At 29.9% G+C, this 16,723-nt stretch overlaps 1 protein-coding gene across 1 annotated transcript; it reads left to right on the top strand.

The window, feature by feature from the left end:
• The first annotated feature begins 972 nt into the window (after nucleotides 1-972).
• Nucleotides 973-1,698, top strand: LOC136085344 (uncharacterized). Its single transcript, XM_065806642.1, has one exon. It carries the CDS (start codon nucleotides 973-975, stop codon nucleotides 1,696-1,698), a length of 726 nt encoding a protein of 241 aa, XP_065662714.1.
• The last annotated feature ends 15,025 nt before the right edge of the window (nucleotides 1,699-16,723 follow it).

The following is a 16,723-nucleotide window of genomic DNA, read 5'->3' as shown; positions in this document are numbered from 1 at the left end:
ATAAAATAAAAACCAGGTCGTTTGATTGATTGTTATTTTAAAACTGTTAAACATTTATTACGAGGTACGTCATTAAAGAAATATTACAAAAGATTGTAGTTATAAAATTTTCCTAATTTATATATTTTTCTCAATTTGTATATTTAATTACATTGTGTTATTTATTATGTGTTTACATATGTTAAGGTTATATGGGTTTCTATTTTGTAAGTGTGTAAATATATTTTATATATGAAGTGTTTCTGTGTTTATGATGTGTTATAATGTTATGTGTTTAGTTTTTAAATGGTTGTTATGTTGTTTGCATGGCTTCAAGATGTTGTGATTCGGCTTAGTTTAAAACGAGAGTGTTGACCTTGCTAGCCAAGTGGTACTTTGCTATAATGTGAATTGGCCTTGTTCAGAGCAAGAATATTGTCCGTGCCAGTAAAGTGGTGTACTGTTATGATGAAATACATAAACTAAATCTGTTTGTAGATAGAGTAACGGGTGATGCGGAAGTTATCGGACAAATCCTAATTTCATTATTTGAGCATAATAACACAAAATAAACACAGAAACACCTCATTAGTTTTTGTGGTTCTATGCGTAGGCATAAACGTTCTATAAAATATAAATTTTATTATTTAAAACACAATTATTTAAAATGAGGTTAAATGCAGCTAAACGAGAATCTTTTCGAAAGCGACTAAAAATGTTTTTTTGTAAAAAAACCTAATATATAAACAAAAAATCGTAAATCATTTTGAAAAGAAATGATTTTCTCGAAGTACAATATATGATAACCTAAAAAGACTTAAAACTGTTCAATCATTTTCTGATAAAAAGCACCCTGGTCGTCTGACATCCTGGACTAGTGAAACGAACGCCGAATTAACGAGACTTGTCAACAATCGAAAAGGGGTCAGTCAGAGAAAAATAGGTATTAAATTCGGTGTAAATCAATCGACCATTCGTCGTCAGTTAAAAAAAATGATTATTAAATACAGAAAACGTGAAAAGACTCCAAAGTACACTATAGAACAACAAATAAAGGCAAAAAAAAGAAGCAGGAAACTAGTTAACCAACACTATAACACAAAATCGCTTTTAGTCATCGATGACGAAAAATACTTTTGTTTTGCAGGGAACAACATGCCTGGAAATTCTGGATACTACACAAACAACAAAAAGACATGCGCAGAAAGTGTTCGTTTTATAGGAAAAGAGAAATTTCCAAAACAATTAATAATGTGGATAGCCATATCTGACCGTGGTATGTCCGAGCCATTGTTTCGCACTTTCAAGGCTGTAGCGATCAATTCATCAATCTATATTAATGAATGTTTAGAAAAACGACTTCTTCCATTTATTCACAAGTATAATGGAGACTTTAACTATTTATTATGGTCAGATTTAGCAAGTTCTCATTATTCTAAAGATTCTCTAAATTGGATGGACCAATATGTCTATTACGTTGATAAAGAATCCAATCCCCCAAATGTGCCTCAAGCACGACCAATTGAAAATTTTTGGGGACATTTGGCACAGAAGGTTTACGAGGGAGATTGGCAAGCTTCAACAGAGCAAGTTTTGATTGATCGCATTAAACTAAAACTACAAGAAATTGATTTAAACTTTTTACAGTCGCATATTAAAGGCGTCAGAGCAAAATTGAGATCAATTGCAGGTGGTGGTGTTTTTTCATATAAAAAATAATACATTTTTATTAAAAGATATAATAATTTAAATAAAAATAATATATTCTTATTTAAAAAGAAATATGATAGTAGTTTGTTATTTTATTTATAAATAAGTTATTGACGTTTTTATTTTGTCCGATAACTTCCGCATCACCCGTTAATCATAAAATGTGTTGAATTAATATTGTTAAAAGAATGCGTTTAAAAGAAATGTTGAAAAGATTTAGTTTTTTAATATCTATAGTTTTTTAAATATTTATAAGTTTTAGTAAATTTTTTTGAAAAGGTATATACTTTGTTAAATATTTACATTCTGTTACTTTTTAAGTAAGTTTTGCGGAAAGATATATACTCTGTTCCTTTTCGTTAGCAATTTATATTTTATTAATTTAAAAAGAAAAATTTTAAAAGATTTATACTCTGCTCTTTTTTGTTAACAGTTTATGCTTTTGATGATAAATAAGTTTTGTTAAAAAATTGGCTTCTTATTTACTAATAGCTCCTCCCCATTTAAGCATTTAAGAATTTCTATTTTCTTTATTAAATATGTTTAACTTTAATTTATTATTTTTATCTTTATAAAGATAAGTATGCAAAGTCTTATAACATAAGTTCTTGTAACTTTCATTAAGTTTTTAGGATTTTTTGTATAGAGAATAGTTTCTCCATAATAGTATTTTAATGTGTGTATATATATATATATATATATATATATATATATATATATATATATATATATATATATATATATATATATATATATATATATATATATATATATACATATATATATACACACATAGATACATACATACATACATACATACATACATACATACATACATACATACATACATACATACATACATACATACATACATACATACATACATACATACATACATACATACATACATACATACATACATACATACATACATACATACATACATACATACATACACACATACACACATTTTAATTTTTCATTATTTTATTATTGACCTGTTTTTTAAAATAATAAATACATTAGAAAAATAATAAATACTTAAAAACTTAAGAAGTTTCAATATTTCGAAGTTTCTTCACTTAAAGCAAATATGCGATTGTTTATAAAAGCTTTCTAATATTAGTTTTGTGCATCCTTATTTATTGCAAATCTAGCATTAAATGCATTTCAAAGTAATATAAGGGATTTTAGGATGGAGGATTACATTTCACTGTTTAACGCTAGCAGTATTTGATGAGCAGATAGGCCTTATAAATTTTTTCAATTTACTTTGTTTATTAGTTTTTACATGTAAAAGTTTTAAAATTATTTTAATTACTTTTCATTTTATTTATTTGAATAAATACTAATAACATTTTGTCAATAAATAATGATAACTAACTAAATATATAACATTACTCAGTTAAGAAGAGTATTTCAATTTCTATCTAACTTTAGCGTAAGTTATATAGAAATATGTTATCTTTACGTATAACTATATTATTTTAGAACATCTTATGTAAATCTAAATATTAATAGCGCAATGGATATTATTAGTGCACATTATTACGAATTGATCGCTGCAGCCTTGGAAGTGCGAAGCAATTGCTCGGACATACCACGGTCAGGTATGGCTATCCACATTAATAATTTTTTTGGAAATTTCACTTTTCCTATAAAACGAACACTTGCTAGGCATGTCTTTTTGTTGTTTGTATAGTATCCAGAATTTCCAGGCATGTTGTCCCCTGCAAAACAAAAGTATTTTTCGTCATCGATGACTAGAAGCGATTTTGTGTTATAGAGTTGGTTAACTAGTTTCCTGCTTCTTTTCTTTGCCTTTATTTGTTGTTCTATAGTGTATTTTGGAGTCTTTTCACGTTTTCTGTATTTAATAATAATTTTTTTTAACTGACGACGAATGGTCGATTGATTTACACCGAATTTAATACCTATTTTTCTCTGACTGACCCCTTTTCGATTGTTGACAAGTCTCGTTAATTCGGCGTTCGTTTCTCTAGTCCAGGATGTCGGACGACCAGGGTGCTTTCTATCAGAAAACGATTGAACACTCAAGTCTTTTTAGGTAGTTTTTTAGTACAATGTTTCTTTTTTAGTAAACTGTTTCAGTTTTATCGTTTGTTTTTTTAGAACATTTTAAGTAAGTATTGTTTTATTTTCTTGAGCAGTTAAAAGGAGCTGATGGCTTTTTTAGTAAGTTCAATTCATTTTCTTATTTATAGATTAAGATTACTTTTTGCAGAAAAAATAATGAGAATATAATTTTATTTATGTATTTAATATGAATAGTTAAATAAAATAAGACTGTTGTTTGTGGTCATGTAAGTTTAAATACATAAGTTTGCGTTTATTTTCATCTATTTTATATTTCTCTATATCTATATGTAATATTTTATATTCTTAGGAAAAATAATAAAAAATAGAAAAATTAAAAACAGAAAATAAAAAAAAAATTCTTCTGGAATTTGTCAAAAGAATGGTGTGTTTTGCTTCATTTTAAGGTATCTTAATATGTATTTATTAGAAATTTTTATTTTTTTTCTTTAATGGTTTCATTACAATGTTGTGAATTGTAGTCTGCATTCTTTGTTACATTAAAAATAATTAATGCTAATAAATGTTATTTTATAGTTGTTAAAAGTTTGCATATTTGTTTATATTATGCTTAAAGTTAAAAAGTTTTTGATACATACGTGTATGTGGTGATATATGTTATATACTTGTTCTATAAATGTGTTTATATAAATGTGTTTTTATAATAGTATGAAATGTATTATATCTAATGTGTACATGATTGTTAAATGAGCTGTTTTTATATGTTATATAACATTAAAAAAAATATTGTGTTTTATAGTTAGTATAACTATAAAACACATTATATTTGAGATATAGATCTAGAGCAAGATTCGTCGACCTTACCAGTCAGGCGGTGTCACTGCCTTAGGTCTAAGCGTTGTCTAGCCTTCAATATAACTATTCTGAAAATACATAACATTTTCTTTGAGAATATTTTGCTTAATGTTGTTACCATTTGATTATCTTTATCTTAGTGTGTGTTGTTAAAAATGATTATTAGGTAGTTTCATTACAAAAACTCACTGCTTTTGTTTCTTAATATAAATAGCACAGTGAATATTATTATTATTAGTGCGCATAGTTACGCCTATTGTTTGTCATTAGTTACGGATCTGTATTCTGTAAAATACACTATTTCTTAGTTTGAAAGTAGATTTCTGACTTTTCTTAACCAAGTGTTTTCTTAAAGAAGTCACGGCCTTACATTGTACAAGTTCAAAATGTTTAAGTAGACATTAGGTAGATAATGTTTAGTAGCTTGAAATGATAGGTAATATAAAATCTTTTTAAAATTTTATTAAGTAAATAATTTATTGTAATATTTTTTTAAATTGTACTTCTAAAATTAAAGCTTCGTGTTATAGATGTTAATATTGAAAATATAGATTAATATAATTCTTAGGTGGGATCTAGCGTTAGAAGATATTTATAGGTAGTTTCATGCTTTCACATGCTTTTAATAATTGGGATAAAAACCATTACAACATTTTGTTATAAATAAAATTTATCAATAGTATTGATAAAATCTTTCTATCTTTAAAAAAAATGTTTCTGGCTTTTCAGTAAATGTATAATAATTTCTCTTGTATGAATGAATTGTGGTTTAGGATTCAATTGTGTTATTATATGTTTTTTTTTTTATGAATTTATATAGAATTAATCAATTTCATACATTTTTATTTAAGTTTAATTGTTTATAATTTATTAAGATTTAGATTATTAGAAAATTCATGTTTACAGAGTTGTTAATAATTATAATAAAGTTGTTATACCATGTCAAATTGTAGAAGTTTGTTCATAAAATATGCTATATATATTATAAACAAAGTTTTGGTTTTCATATGTTTTCACTAATAAATAGTTCAATATATATATATATATATATATATATATATATATATATATATATATATATATATATATATATATATATATATATATATATATATATATATATATATATATATATATCTTTGGAGTCGCGGCAGCGTCATAGTTTGTGTGTTGGGTGGGAAGGGGTGTGAAATTTACAAACCCACGTTAATAACCTGTTTTGTATTGTATATAATTGTATATATATATATATATATATATATATATATATATATATATATATATATATATATATATATATATATATATATATATATATATATATATATATATATATGTATATATACATACGTATATATATATATATATATATATATATATATATTATTAGAAACACTTTACTATTTCTAATAAAAAAGGATATTTGTTTGTTTCTAAATTTTTTTTATTAGAAACAAAATAAATTTTCCCTTTTTTCTATAAGTCTTTGCTAATATGGTTGCAGGTTTTTCTTAACTTTAATTAAATAAACTTAAGAAAAAGTAATACAGGTGTATTACTTTTGATAATGGCAAGTTAATTTTATTTTGCATTTGTTTGGTTTCTTTATTTCATGATTTTTCGAGTAAAATTTATTTAGTTACTTATTAAGTTTTTTTATTTTATTGTTAACTTTAGAGTTGTAAAAAAAAGAAATAATTAGTGTTGCTTTGATAAATATATTTAATGAAAATGATGACATTGAAATGGATGATTGGCTAGATGAAGTTATGTATTTACAAGATGATGTAAATGCTATAAATCGTAGACAAAATGAAAGAAATAGACTTATGCGAGATGAAATTAATCATTTACAAAATAAAAGTTATAGGCTAAATCGAGGCGAAGTTAATTGTCGCCAAAATGTAAGAAGATCTGTTAGACAACGACAAATGTATTCTATAGCAAGAAGTAATGCTATTCCAGATTATAATTAATTAGGAGGAATGAATCAAATTTGTCAGCACTGTGGTGCTAAGAAATTTCAGATAAAACACATTTTTTATGATGCCATAATGGTAAGGTAGCTTTGCCTCCACTTTCACCATTTACACAAGTTTGACAGGATTTATTTACAGGGAGTTATGTAGATCGTAATGCTAGTGTTAGTTTTTTTAAACATATTCCAAATTATAATGCATGTCTTTCTTTCGCTTCTTTTAAAGCAACTGTAGTTCAAACAATAAATCATGGGCCTCCATGTTTTAAAATAAGTGGCCAGATTTATCATCGTGTAGGTAATCTTAGGCCAGATCAAGATATTCCACCAATATATTCTCAACTATATATATATGATCCACTTGCAGCAGTAAATTTTAGAATGCAACAACGTGGTAATGATCTTTGTTTACGTGATTTAATGTTTCAATTGCAAACTATAATTACTGAACAAAGTCCCTTTGCTCTTGCATTTAAAAACATGACTGAAGTAGAAGATGAAGAAGTTTGTCAAGCGGTTATAGAAGGTCGCCAAGCTTCTGTTGTAAAATTGTCTTTACTTGAAGGGGGTGATAGACGTTGCTATAATCTACCTTCACACGAAGGTAGACTATAGCAACTTGATACAATTTTTAAAGGTCATCCTTTAAAAATTGTATCAAGTATGTCAGCCAACTTAGATCCTCTGATTTATCCTCTCTTTTTCCCAAGAGGAGATGCTGGTTGGCATAATCAGTCAGTGCATAACCCTGAGCGTGCCACACTGGTTAGAAATCATGTTACATTATCTCAGTTCTACAATTATAGACTTTCTGTTCGGCAATTTTTCTGTTCATTATTTTATTGCAAGAATATTATTTCAGCAATATGCTGTAGATGCATATGTAAAAATCAAAGGCCAGTGTCTTGCTTTTATCAGAAATTATCAAAATAAACTGAGATGCGAGCAGTATGATGCCTTAAATGAACGTGTTAACAACATAGCGAACAACGTAATGTTAGACCAGGGCGAGTAGTTGTTTTGCCATCATCTTATGTAGGAAGTCCTAGAGCTTTAGAAAAAAATTTTAAAGATGCTATAGCAATTATTAAAAAGTATGGTAAACCAGATCTTTTTATTACTTTTACTTGCAACCCAAAATGACATGAAATAACAGAAAATTTATATCCGGGTCAGACAGCGAATGATAGACCTGATTTGGTCACTTGTGTATTTAAACTTAATTTAAATAACCTCCTTAATGATATATTCAGACATGGTGTATTAGGCAAAGTTTTAACGCAGGTTAAGGTTATTGAGTTTCAAAAACGTGGTTTGCCGCATGCCCACATTTTACTTCATTTAGCCAATGATGATAAACTTGAAACAGCACAGGATATCAATAATTTAATATGTGCAGAAATTCCAGATCCGATTGATAATTGTAAACTTTTTGATATTATTAAAACTTGCATGATTCAAGGCTCAATGTTTTGTGTTGATAGACAGCTTGGCTTACCTTCCCGTGGTGTCTATCGTTAAAAATGATTACAGGTAGTTTCTCTGCTTTTATTTATTTGTTAAAAGTTAATATAGCATTTGATATTACTATAGTACAATTGTTTATCTCTCATTTTCTTTTATCTTTAGTGTTATTAATATTTTTGGTCTTTGAATGAGATTAAACGAGTTGGCTTTTCATTAAAGATAAAGATATTGGATTTCAAAAATGAACACCATAGCCGAAGTGCATACAAAATTAAGTAGTTTTTAAAAATCTTTCTATTTTGTTCTTTTTTAATTTTTTTTTTTTTACTTTTTACTTTTTACTTATTTTTCTATAACTTTCTAATAGCATGGAATCACGTAGCTTTTTTAATGTTTAATCGTCGTCCCTATCGATAATAGATGTTTTTAATTATTTTAATATGGTTTTCTTTACAATAGGGTATTCTTGACTCCTCGGACCTGAAGATGGCGGCTAAAATAACTCATTTGAAAAAGCGACTTCAACGTTAATTGTTTTTTAAGAAAAATATGTTTTTATATAGATTTTTTTTAAATATTTTTGTTACATATTTAACTATTTATCATGTAAATAAACTTGTTTAAAAACAAAGTGAACGCAATTTTAAATATTTAATTTTTACAACTGTTTTATATGGTTTTAACATTTCTTTTATAGCCTTTTCAGCTCGTTAGGCCGGGTGAATAAAAAAAGCAATTGCTTTTATTCAACGGTTTTAGACTAATTGCTCACCTTTTATCGATTTTGCTCAAATTTGTATTAACGTAAAGCGTAACAATTACTTCAAAAATGTTGAGTAAAAGCAATTGCATTTTTTTATCAACCTGACTTAAAAAAAAAAATTAATAAAGACTTTTAAATAAAACTAATAATTTTAACGCTAAGTGAAGACAAATGCAAGGCAAAGTATATTCCGGACATTTTTCGCTAAATATTTTCTGCATTAGTGTAAATTTGGATTGGATGAATGATGAAACAAATATTTGTTAATATACGTTAATGTAAAGTAAATCGACATAATTCTTTACGGTATTTTTTTTTTTTTTTTCAATTATTATATTAATTTCTGCTGGATATTTAAAAAAAAAAGATAGCTTGAGTAATAAGCTTTAATATTATAGGAGCAGTATACAGAAATTAGCTTTAAAAATATTTTTAAAAAGATTTAAAAATATATCCGGGAATTTCGGATATATTTTTCAACTTATAGTTTTTTCCGGGTATCCAAAACAATTTCATTTCATACAAGTTATATATTAATAAGTTATATTAAGATACAAGTTGAGGTATAATTTTTGTGAATATTTATTTTTTAAGCTTCAATCATCACTCTTACCAAAATAGAGAAAAGTTTGAAAAAACAATTATAAACTACTCAGCAAAATTAAGAGGAAGGAAAGGGAAAATATATTCCGGATATTTTACCAAAACAATTTTTCGCAATTTTAAAATAAGGCTTGAATGATCTATTCATATAATTCAAGTCATATTTTAACAAAACGATTTTGTTGTGATTAGCGCATTTAATGTCCGAACGTTGCGAAACAATTGGTAAACTGTATCTTTAATGAAACTAGCAGTTTTTTTAACTAAGAAGCCAAGAAAAATAAAAGTAAGCACAACTAAAATAGTATTAAAAAATTTATATTTTATTAGAGAACACAAATGAAATTTTTATTAATAATTTATTTACTTCAAACCCGGATTACGGGTTGCCTTCTGCTAATAGAGACTAATAGAGGTAGAATATAGTTAGATTATTATATTATGCTCTGTTTTATTTGCTAACATTTTATTTTAGATATGTTGAGGAAAGATAACTAAAAGTTCAACTTTTATTATATTAGGCATCATTTTTACACACTCCTTCAATGCTTAATCATGTATAAATAATTTATGAAGTGGAATTATTAGACTTTCTCAAAACGATAGAAATTAGGCTAGGCAAAATGAATTAAACCGTTGCCAAAATGAATTGAACCGTTGCCAAAATGAAAGAGATGCGCTTAAACGAACTAAGATAAATTATCGTCGAAATGAAAGAGATGAGCCCAGGCGAGCTGAAATAAATTGTAATCAAAATGAAATAAATCTGGCTAGGCGAGAGCTCAATAGGTATATTATGCATCTCATAGCAAAAAATAATATTGCTATACGGAGTAACTACCTCGGAGAACTAAATCATATTTTTCAGTAAAGTAGTGCGAAGAATTTTTAAATGAAACTTATTTTCAGTGCTGTCAATCAGGAAAAGTTGTTTTAGCTCCTCTGTCTCCATATTTACCATTGATGACTGATTTTATGACAGAAAGCCATATTGATCATGCTCTCACATATGAAGTTGTAATCCTCTCTACCTTTTTTAAAGTTCCTTATGTAGTTACTTAGTTCCTTAAGTTATTACTTAGTTCTTTAACTACTTAGTTCCTTAAGTTATAATTACTCTTTACCTTTTGCTTCCTTCACCGCCAAAACGGCTCCTCCCCCAAATAATGGCTTTTTCAGTTTTTGGGTCTGTGAACAAATTTTGCATCGTATCTGAAATTTAAGGCCTGAAGAAAGTGTTCTGCTCACATATTGTCAGTTATATACCTATGATCCTAATGCACCAGTGTAATTCAGAATGGAGCAACCTGGTAATGATCATTGTATACATCAGTTAATGCAACTCTTTCAAACTTTAATTCATCAAGAAAACCCATTTGCTCTTGCATTTAAAAACATGGCAGAAGTAGAGGATGAAGAAATCCGCCAAGCAGCTATGAAAGGTAGACCAACTTCTGTTGTCAAAATGTATTTGCTTGAAGTTCATGATAGACACCAATACAATCTTCCTTCCCATATGGAAGTTGCTATTGTGTTTGTGGGCAATGATGGTGCTCCACTTGCATCCAGCATAATTGTTATATATCCTTGAGGTCATCCTTTGAGAACAATTTCATAAGTCTGCAAATTTAGATCCTATGGTATATCCAATATTTTCCCCAAGAGGTGATGCTGGAAGACGCAATCAACTGGAACACAATCCTGATCGCGTAAATTGTGTTAGAAACCATGTTACTTTGTCTCAGTATTATGATTATAGGCTTGACGTTGGACAAACTTTTTGTCCTATATTCTATAATAAACTTGTTCAGGAATATGTTGTTGATCCATATGTCAAAAAAAATTTTTTTTTTTAAACATCATCGCTTCCAACAAGGCTGCAGGCAGTCACTAATTAAAGTTGCAAGTTACTGAAAGAAAAAAGATGAATATTGTAGAGCAAGATAACGATTGACGGACGACTTAAAGGATTGCAAATTATATGAATCAGGAAAGCAAGATGAAGGAAGAGAATTTCAAAGAGATGACGTTAGAGGAAAAAAACTAGACGAATAAGCGTTTTTGGAGCACTTAGGAACAGTCACAGAAAAAGGATGACACTTAATTGAATGACGAGTAACACGAGAATGAATTATAGTAGATGGCACAAGAGACGCTAGCTCTTTAGAGCAGTGCCCATTATAGTATTTGTAGAAAAGAGAAAGAGAAGCAACATTACGACAATGTGACAATGGTTGGAGGTTGGCTGCAAGAGCAGCTTCAACTATGTTTACAATGCGTTTTTGCACCTTTTCTAAAAGAGAAAGGGCATCATTAGAAGAACCGCCCCAGATATGGCAACAGTATTCCATACAGGGCCAGATTTGAGATTTATAGAAATAGAGAATAGAATCCGAAGTAAGAAAGTGTCGAGCTCGATAAAGAGATGCAACCTTAGCAGATGCTAATTTTGCAACAGATTTGATATATGGTTTCCAAGAAAGATTGGAAGTAAGAGTTAATCCTAGAAGATGAAGAGTAGATTACTTATCGAGTACGTCACCGTTCATAAATATAGGAAGATCTAAATTATTGCGATGACGATTGGCTGAAAAAATTGAGATCTATCTGAATTAAAGTTCACCAGCCACTGTGAGTCCCATGCTGTAGCTGAAGTGAGATCTTTTTCAAGCTCAAATGCCCCCTCCAAGCAATCAGAGGGTTTTGGTTTCTTATCACGACAAGAATAAATGGTAGTATCATCAGCAAGCAATGCCACCTTAGATGTGAGAATATCTGGAAGATCGTAATTGTAAATTAAAACGAGTATAGGGCCAAGGATAGAACCTTGAGAAACCCTTGAAGTTACAGAATAAAAAGAAGAGTGCTGTCCGTCGAGGACAACTTTTATGCTACGATTGGAAAGAAAGGATTCAATAATCTTAAACATGTTGCCGGATACACTATAAGAAAAAAGCTTATGGAGAAGATCAGCATGCCAAACTTTATCAGGAGCTTTTGAAATGTCAAGAGCGATGGCCTTAACCTCTTCACCTTTATCTAATGCACAATAAAACCTATCAGTTGATACTGTTAGCAAATCAGGTGTAGAACGAGAAGATCGAAATCCATATTGACGGTCAGAAAGTAAGTTATTAGATTAAAGAGGAGAAATTAAGTATTTGTTAATAAAAGACTCAAAAACCTTGCTTATGATACGAAGAAGACTGATGGGACGGTAGTTAAACAAATCAGATTGCTCTCCAGAATTTTTGACAAGACTCTGATAAGCACTTGTTGAATAGATTTGAGAGTATAGACGACAGCTCCGGAGAACAAGTCTGCAAGACAATAAAAGGTATGTTGTCCGGGCCACAAGCTGTAGAAGAGTCTAGGCAGGAAATGACTTTAGATACAGAAGCTGGAGTGATATGAATGTCAAGCAATGGATCAACCTGTTTGTTGGCAATATCAGGTAGAACGCAACTAGTGGAATCAAGAGATGATATTGATGAAAAGAATATAGCAAACAATTCAGCTTTGTCATTAGGTGAGGTGACAAAATCTGAACCATATAAGAGAGGTGGAATTAAAGATTTGCCCTTATTATTGATATTATTAAAGATTCTCTAGAAGTCACGAGAGCCTAATTTTTGAGATGAGATACGAGATTTCATGAGAATAGCGGGTTTTGGAGTTAGACAAAACTTTTTACAATTGTTTATAGCAGTAATAAACAGACGTCTGTTTTCCGGAGATATGTTTTGCTGACAAATATGGAAGTAACGATTTCGATTGTCAATCGCAGCAGCACAGTGTGAGGACTACTGTGGAGGAGTATGAGGCTTGACCTGGAATCGTCGAGATGGAACAAAAGAGTCAATGCCAGTCTGAATCCACGAAGTTATGTAAGAAGCACATTTGTCGACAGGAAGACAAAAGACTTCTACCCAAGGGCCATCACGAAGAAAATCATGGAAAGAATCCCAGTCAGCTTTACTGTAGTTGTAAAAGGTTCGATAATAGGAGGATTCAGGTGATGAAGAAGAATTAGATTTTTGTTTTAAAGAGATCAAACTGTGATCAGAAGCACCTAAGGGTGAATGTGGAGAAACTGAGCACTGACTAGGATCAGAAACAAGACATAAGTCAAGTAGAAAAGGTAAATGATTCGGGTTGTCAGGAAAGCGAGTTAGAAAGTTAACTATTTGAGTTAGGAATTGAGAAAGGCGAAAGCTGTGGGCTATAATGCCTGCAGAATCACTGACACTAGAGCCAAGCCATTCAGAGTGGTGAGCATTAAAGTCACCGACAACAAGTATATTAGCTGATGGATAAAGAGAGAGGGCTTAATCAATATGATCAGAAATAACATCAAAAAGACTGCAGTCTTGAGATTAAGGAGAGCAATATAGAACAAAGAGAAAGGCAATCGAGTAAAGTGGTTCTAAACGAAACCACATAAAAGAATAGTCTGTGGATTCAAATCTAGTTTCACGACAAATGGGCGAGTTCTAAAGAATGTAAATGCCCAGGCCGAGCATGTGACTATTGAAATCTTTACGAATTAAAGGAAGATAACCATCAACACTAAGATCACAAGATGAGACAGCTGAACTCAAATTAGTCTCACATAGAGCAAGTAGGTCTGGTAATCTTTTCAAGAGATAAGACTCAACAGAAGAAAAGTTACTTCAAAGACCACAAATATTAGTGAATGATAGGTTTAGAGAACTTGGTGATGATGATGGTTTTTTGTGTTTAATAGTTTTTGGTATTTTATTCATTTTTAAATTATATTGAAAAACTTGACTCAAAGCATAGATAATACTCAGAACACTGTTTAATAGCCCAATTGCCTCATTACTACTAATAAACCTTAAGTTGTAACAGAGGATTTCAAATCTGGCCTCCGCAATGCACATTAAAAGTACAAACAGGGACACCATCCATGCGCAACATGGCACTGTTAATCCTTTGATATTTTTCAGTTGTTGGTAGAATCAGCTTCTCTGAGAACTATCACAGAGTTCGGGAAACCTGACAACCAGCCAGCCTCAGTACCATAAAAATGAGTTTTAGAGCTGTAACCTCATTAGAAGATAATAGAATGAGTTGCCTAGTCATAAAAACAGAGACACAAGCAAAACCTATCCATTGAGTCAAGAAGATCCAGCATTCAACATCCTAAACTGGAAACAATATATTAAAAATAAATCTGCGCCAGCCTATTAGATGAAGAAGGGGTGCGAGGCTGGTCAGTTGATAGAATCTGTTTACCCCTTAAGCCTTTGTCTAGGAGACCTTCTACAAGACAGTTGCCGGGTGCATTTAATATCTGCCCAAAATGAGTATTTTTATCGAGACACCATCTCTAGCCTTTACTCAACCAAGAGCTCTAAGACAGGAGGTGTTTTAAGTCGGAGTTGGCATCTCCTAGCCTTTGCCTAAAAAGGCGTATCCTACAAGGCATTTATTAGAAATAGCTATAAAAAACTTAGAAGTGAACAAAACAATGCATTGCATAAAAATTTAATTAACCGTGCTAATGATCTTAAGATAATAAGGAACAGTAATAAAGAAGTATGGTAAACCAGATCTATTCATAACTTTTACCTGCAATCCAAAATGGAGAGAAATAGTAGGAATTTTAAATCTCAAACTGCTATTGACTGACCTGATTTAGTTTGTCGGGTATTTACAATAAAACTTTTTTAAAAGGATATTTTTAAGCATGAAGTCTTAGGCAAAGTTGTAAGTCATGTGCAGGTTATTGAGTTTCAAAAACGTGATTTACCACATGTACATATTTTATTGCACTTTATAAATGTTGAGAAGCTAGAAACAGTAAAAAATATTGATAATTTTATATCAGCAGAAATTCCAGACCAAACTGTTGATCCTGAACTTCATGAATTTATAAATTCATGCATGATTAATGGACCATGTGGAATTTTAAATCCTAATTCTCTCTGCATGAAAGATGGGAAATGCAAAAAAAATTTCTAAAAGAATTTCATCCCCACGCTATTTCAGTTTTTAATTGTTATCCACGCTTTAGATGTGCCAATAACGGAATAACTATAACTCAATATAAAAGGAATAACTATCAATATAAAAATCTTAAATCAATATAACCCGTGGTTATCTTAAAAACATCAAGCGCACATAAATGTTGAAGCCTGCATGACTATAAGTCAGTTAAGTATTTATTTAAGTACATTTACAAAGGGCATGGATGTGGCAATGCGTTGATAAATGAGCAAGTTAACAATGATGAAATAAAAAAGTTTTTTAATCGTTGCTATGTCTCAGCTTCAGAAGCGTTGTGGCAAATGTTTAAGTATCACTTAAGTGATATGTCACATAACATCATTTGACTTCAGGTTCATCTACTCATCCACTAGATAATCAAATGATATATTTTGCAGAAGGTGAAGAACCGGCAGCTATTGGACCGTTCAGCACAGTGTGACACTCATCTAACTGCGTGGTTTAAATTAAATGCTGAAAATAAACAAGCCCAACACTATCCGTATGTTCAATTTCCTTCTCACTTTGTTTTTGATAGAAAAAATTGTAAATGGCAAGTTAGGTAAAGAGGTAGCAATATGGTGATTTTGAGGATGTATAAAGTCCAACAGGTGAAGTATTTTATCTTAGACTGTTACTTTTGCATGTTAGAGGTGCAGTTTCTTTTGAAGATTTGCGTACTGTTAATGGTACAGTTTTTATTACATTCCGTGAAGCATTTCTGAATTAGGTCTGTTACAAGATGACGCTGAATGAAGAAATATGTTAACTGAACCAGTTGCTAATTGAATCCCAAAACAAATTAGACTATTGTTTTCCATTTTTTGACTTTCTGTGAGCCTCATCAACCTCATTATGATGGAGGATTATATTCATCGTTCAATGGCACCAGTACTTACTGAGCAGACAGCACTGCGCCAAGTTGAATCTATAATTAATCAGATTGGTAAACGTTTAGCTTACTATAATCTGCCTACTTTAGACAAGTATTTAGATTATTTCCCGAAAAATGAAGAGAAAAAAAAAGTTCAGTTTTTTATTGACGAAGCAAATCGAATTAGATCGTTATTAAATAATAATCAGCGTCATATTTCTGATGTATTCTTTTCTGCTATAAGTGAGCAACCTAATAATAAACATAAACAGTCTAGATTATTTTTTTCAGATGGTCCATGCAGGTTTTGGTAAAACTTTTACATACAATTATTTAATCGCTGAAACCAGCAGTTTTTGCTATATATATATTTATGCTATATATATGTATTTTATATAAATTAGATATTAATGTTATATAAAAT

This window comes from Hydra vulgaris, chromosome 09, assembly GCF_038396675.1.
Source record: "Hydra vulgaris chromosome 09, alternate assembly HydraT2T_AEP".
NCBI lineage: Eukaryota > Metazoa > Cnidaria > Hydrozoa > Anthoathecata > Hydridae > Hydra > Hydra vulgaris.
Note: the sequence above shows the minus strand (reverse complement) of the source record. Positions and strands in the feature narration are given on the sequence as shown.

Coding starts and splice junctions, on each gene's coding strand:
- LOC136085344 (XM_065806642.1), top strand. CDS start 973: ATGATTATTAAATACAGAAAACGTGAAAAGACTCCAAAGTACACTATA.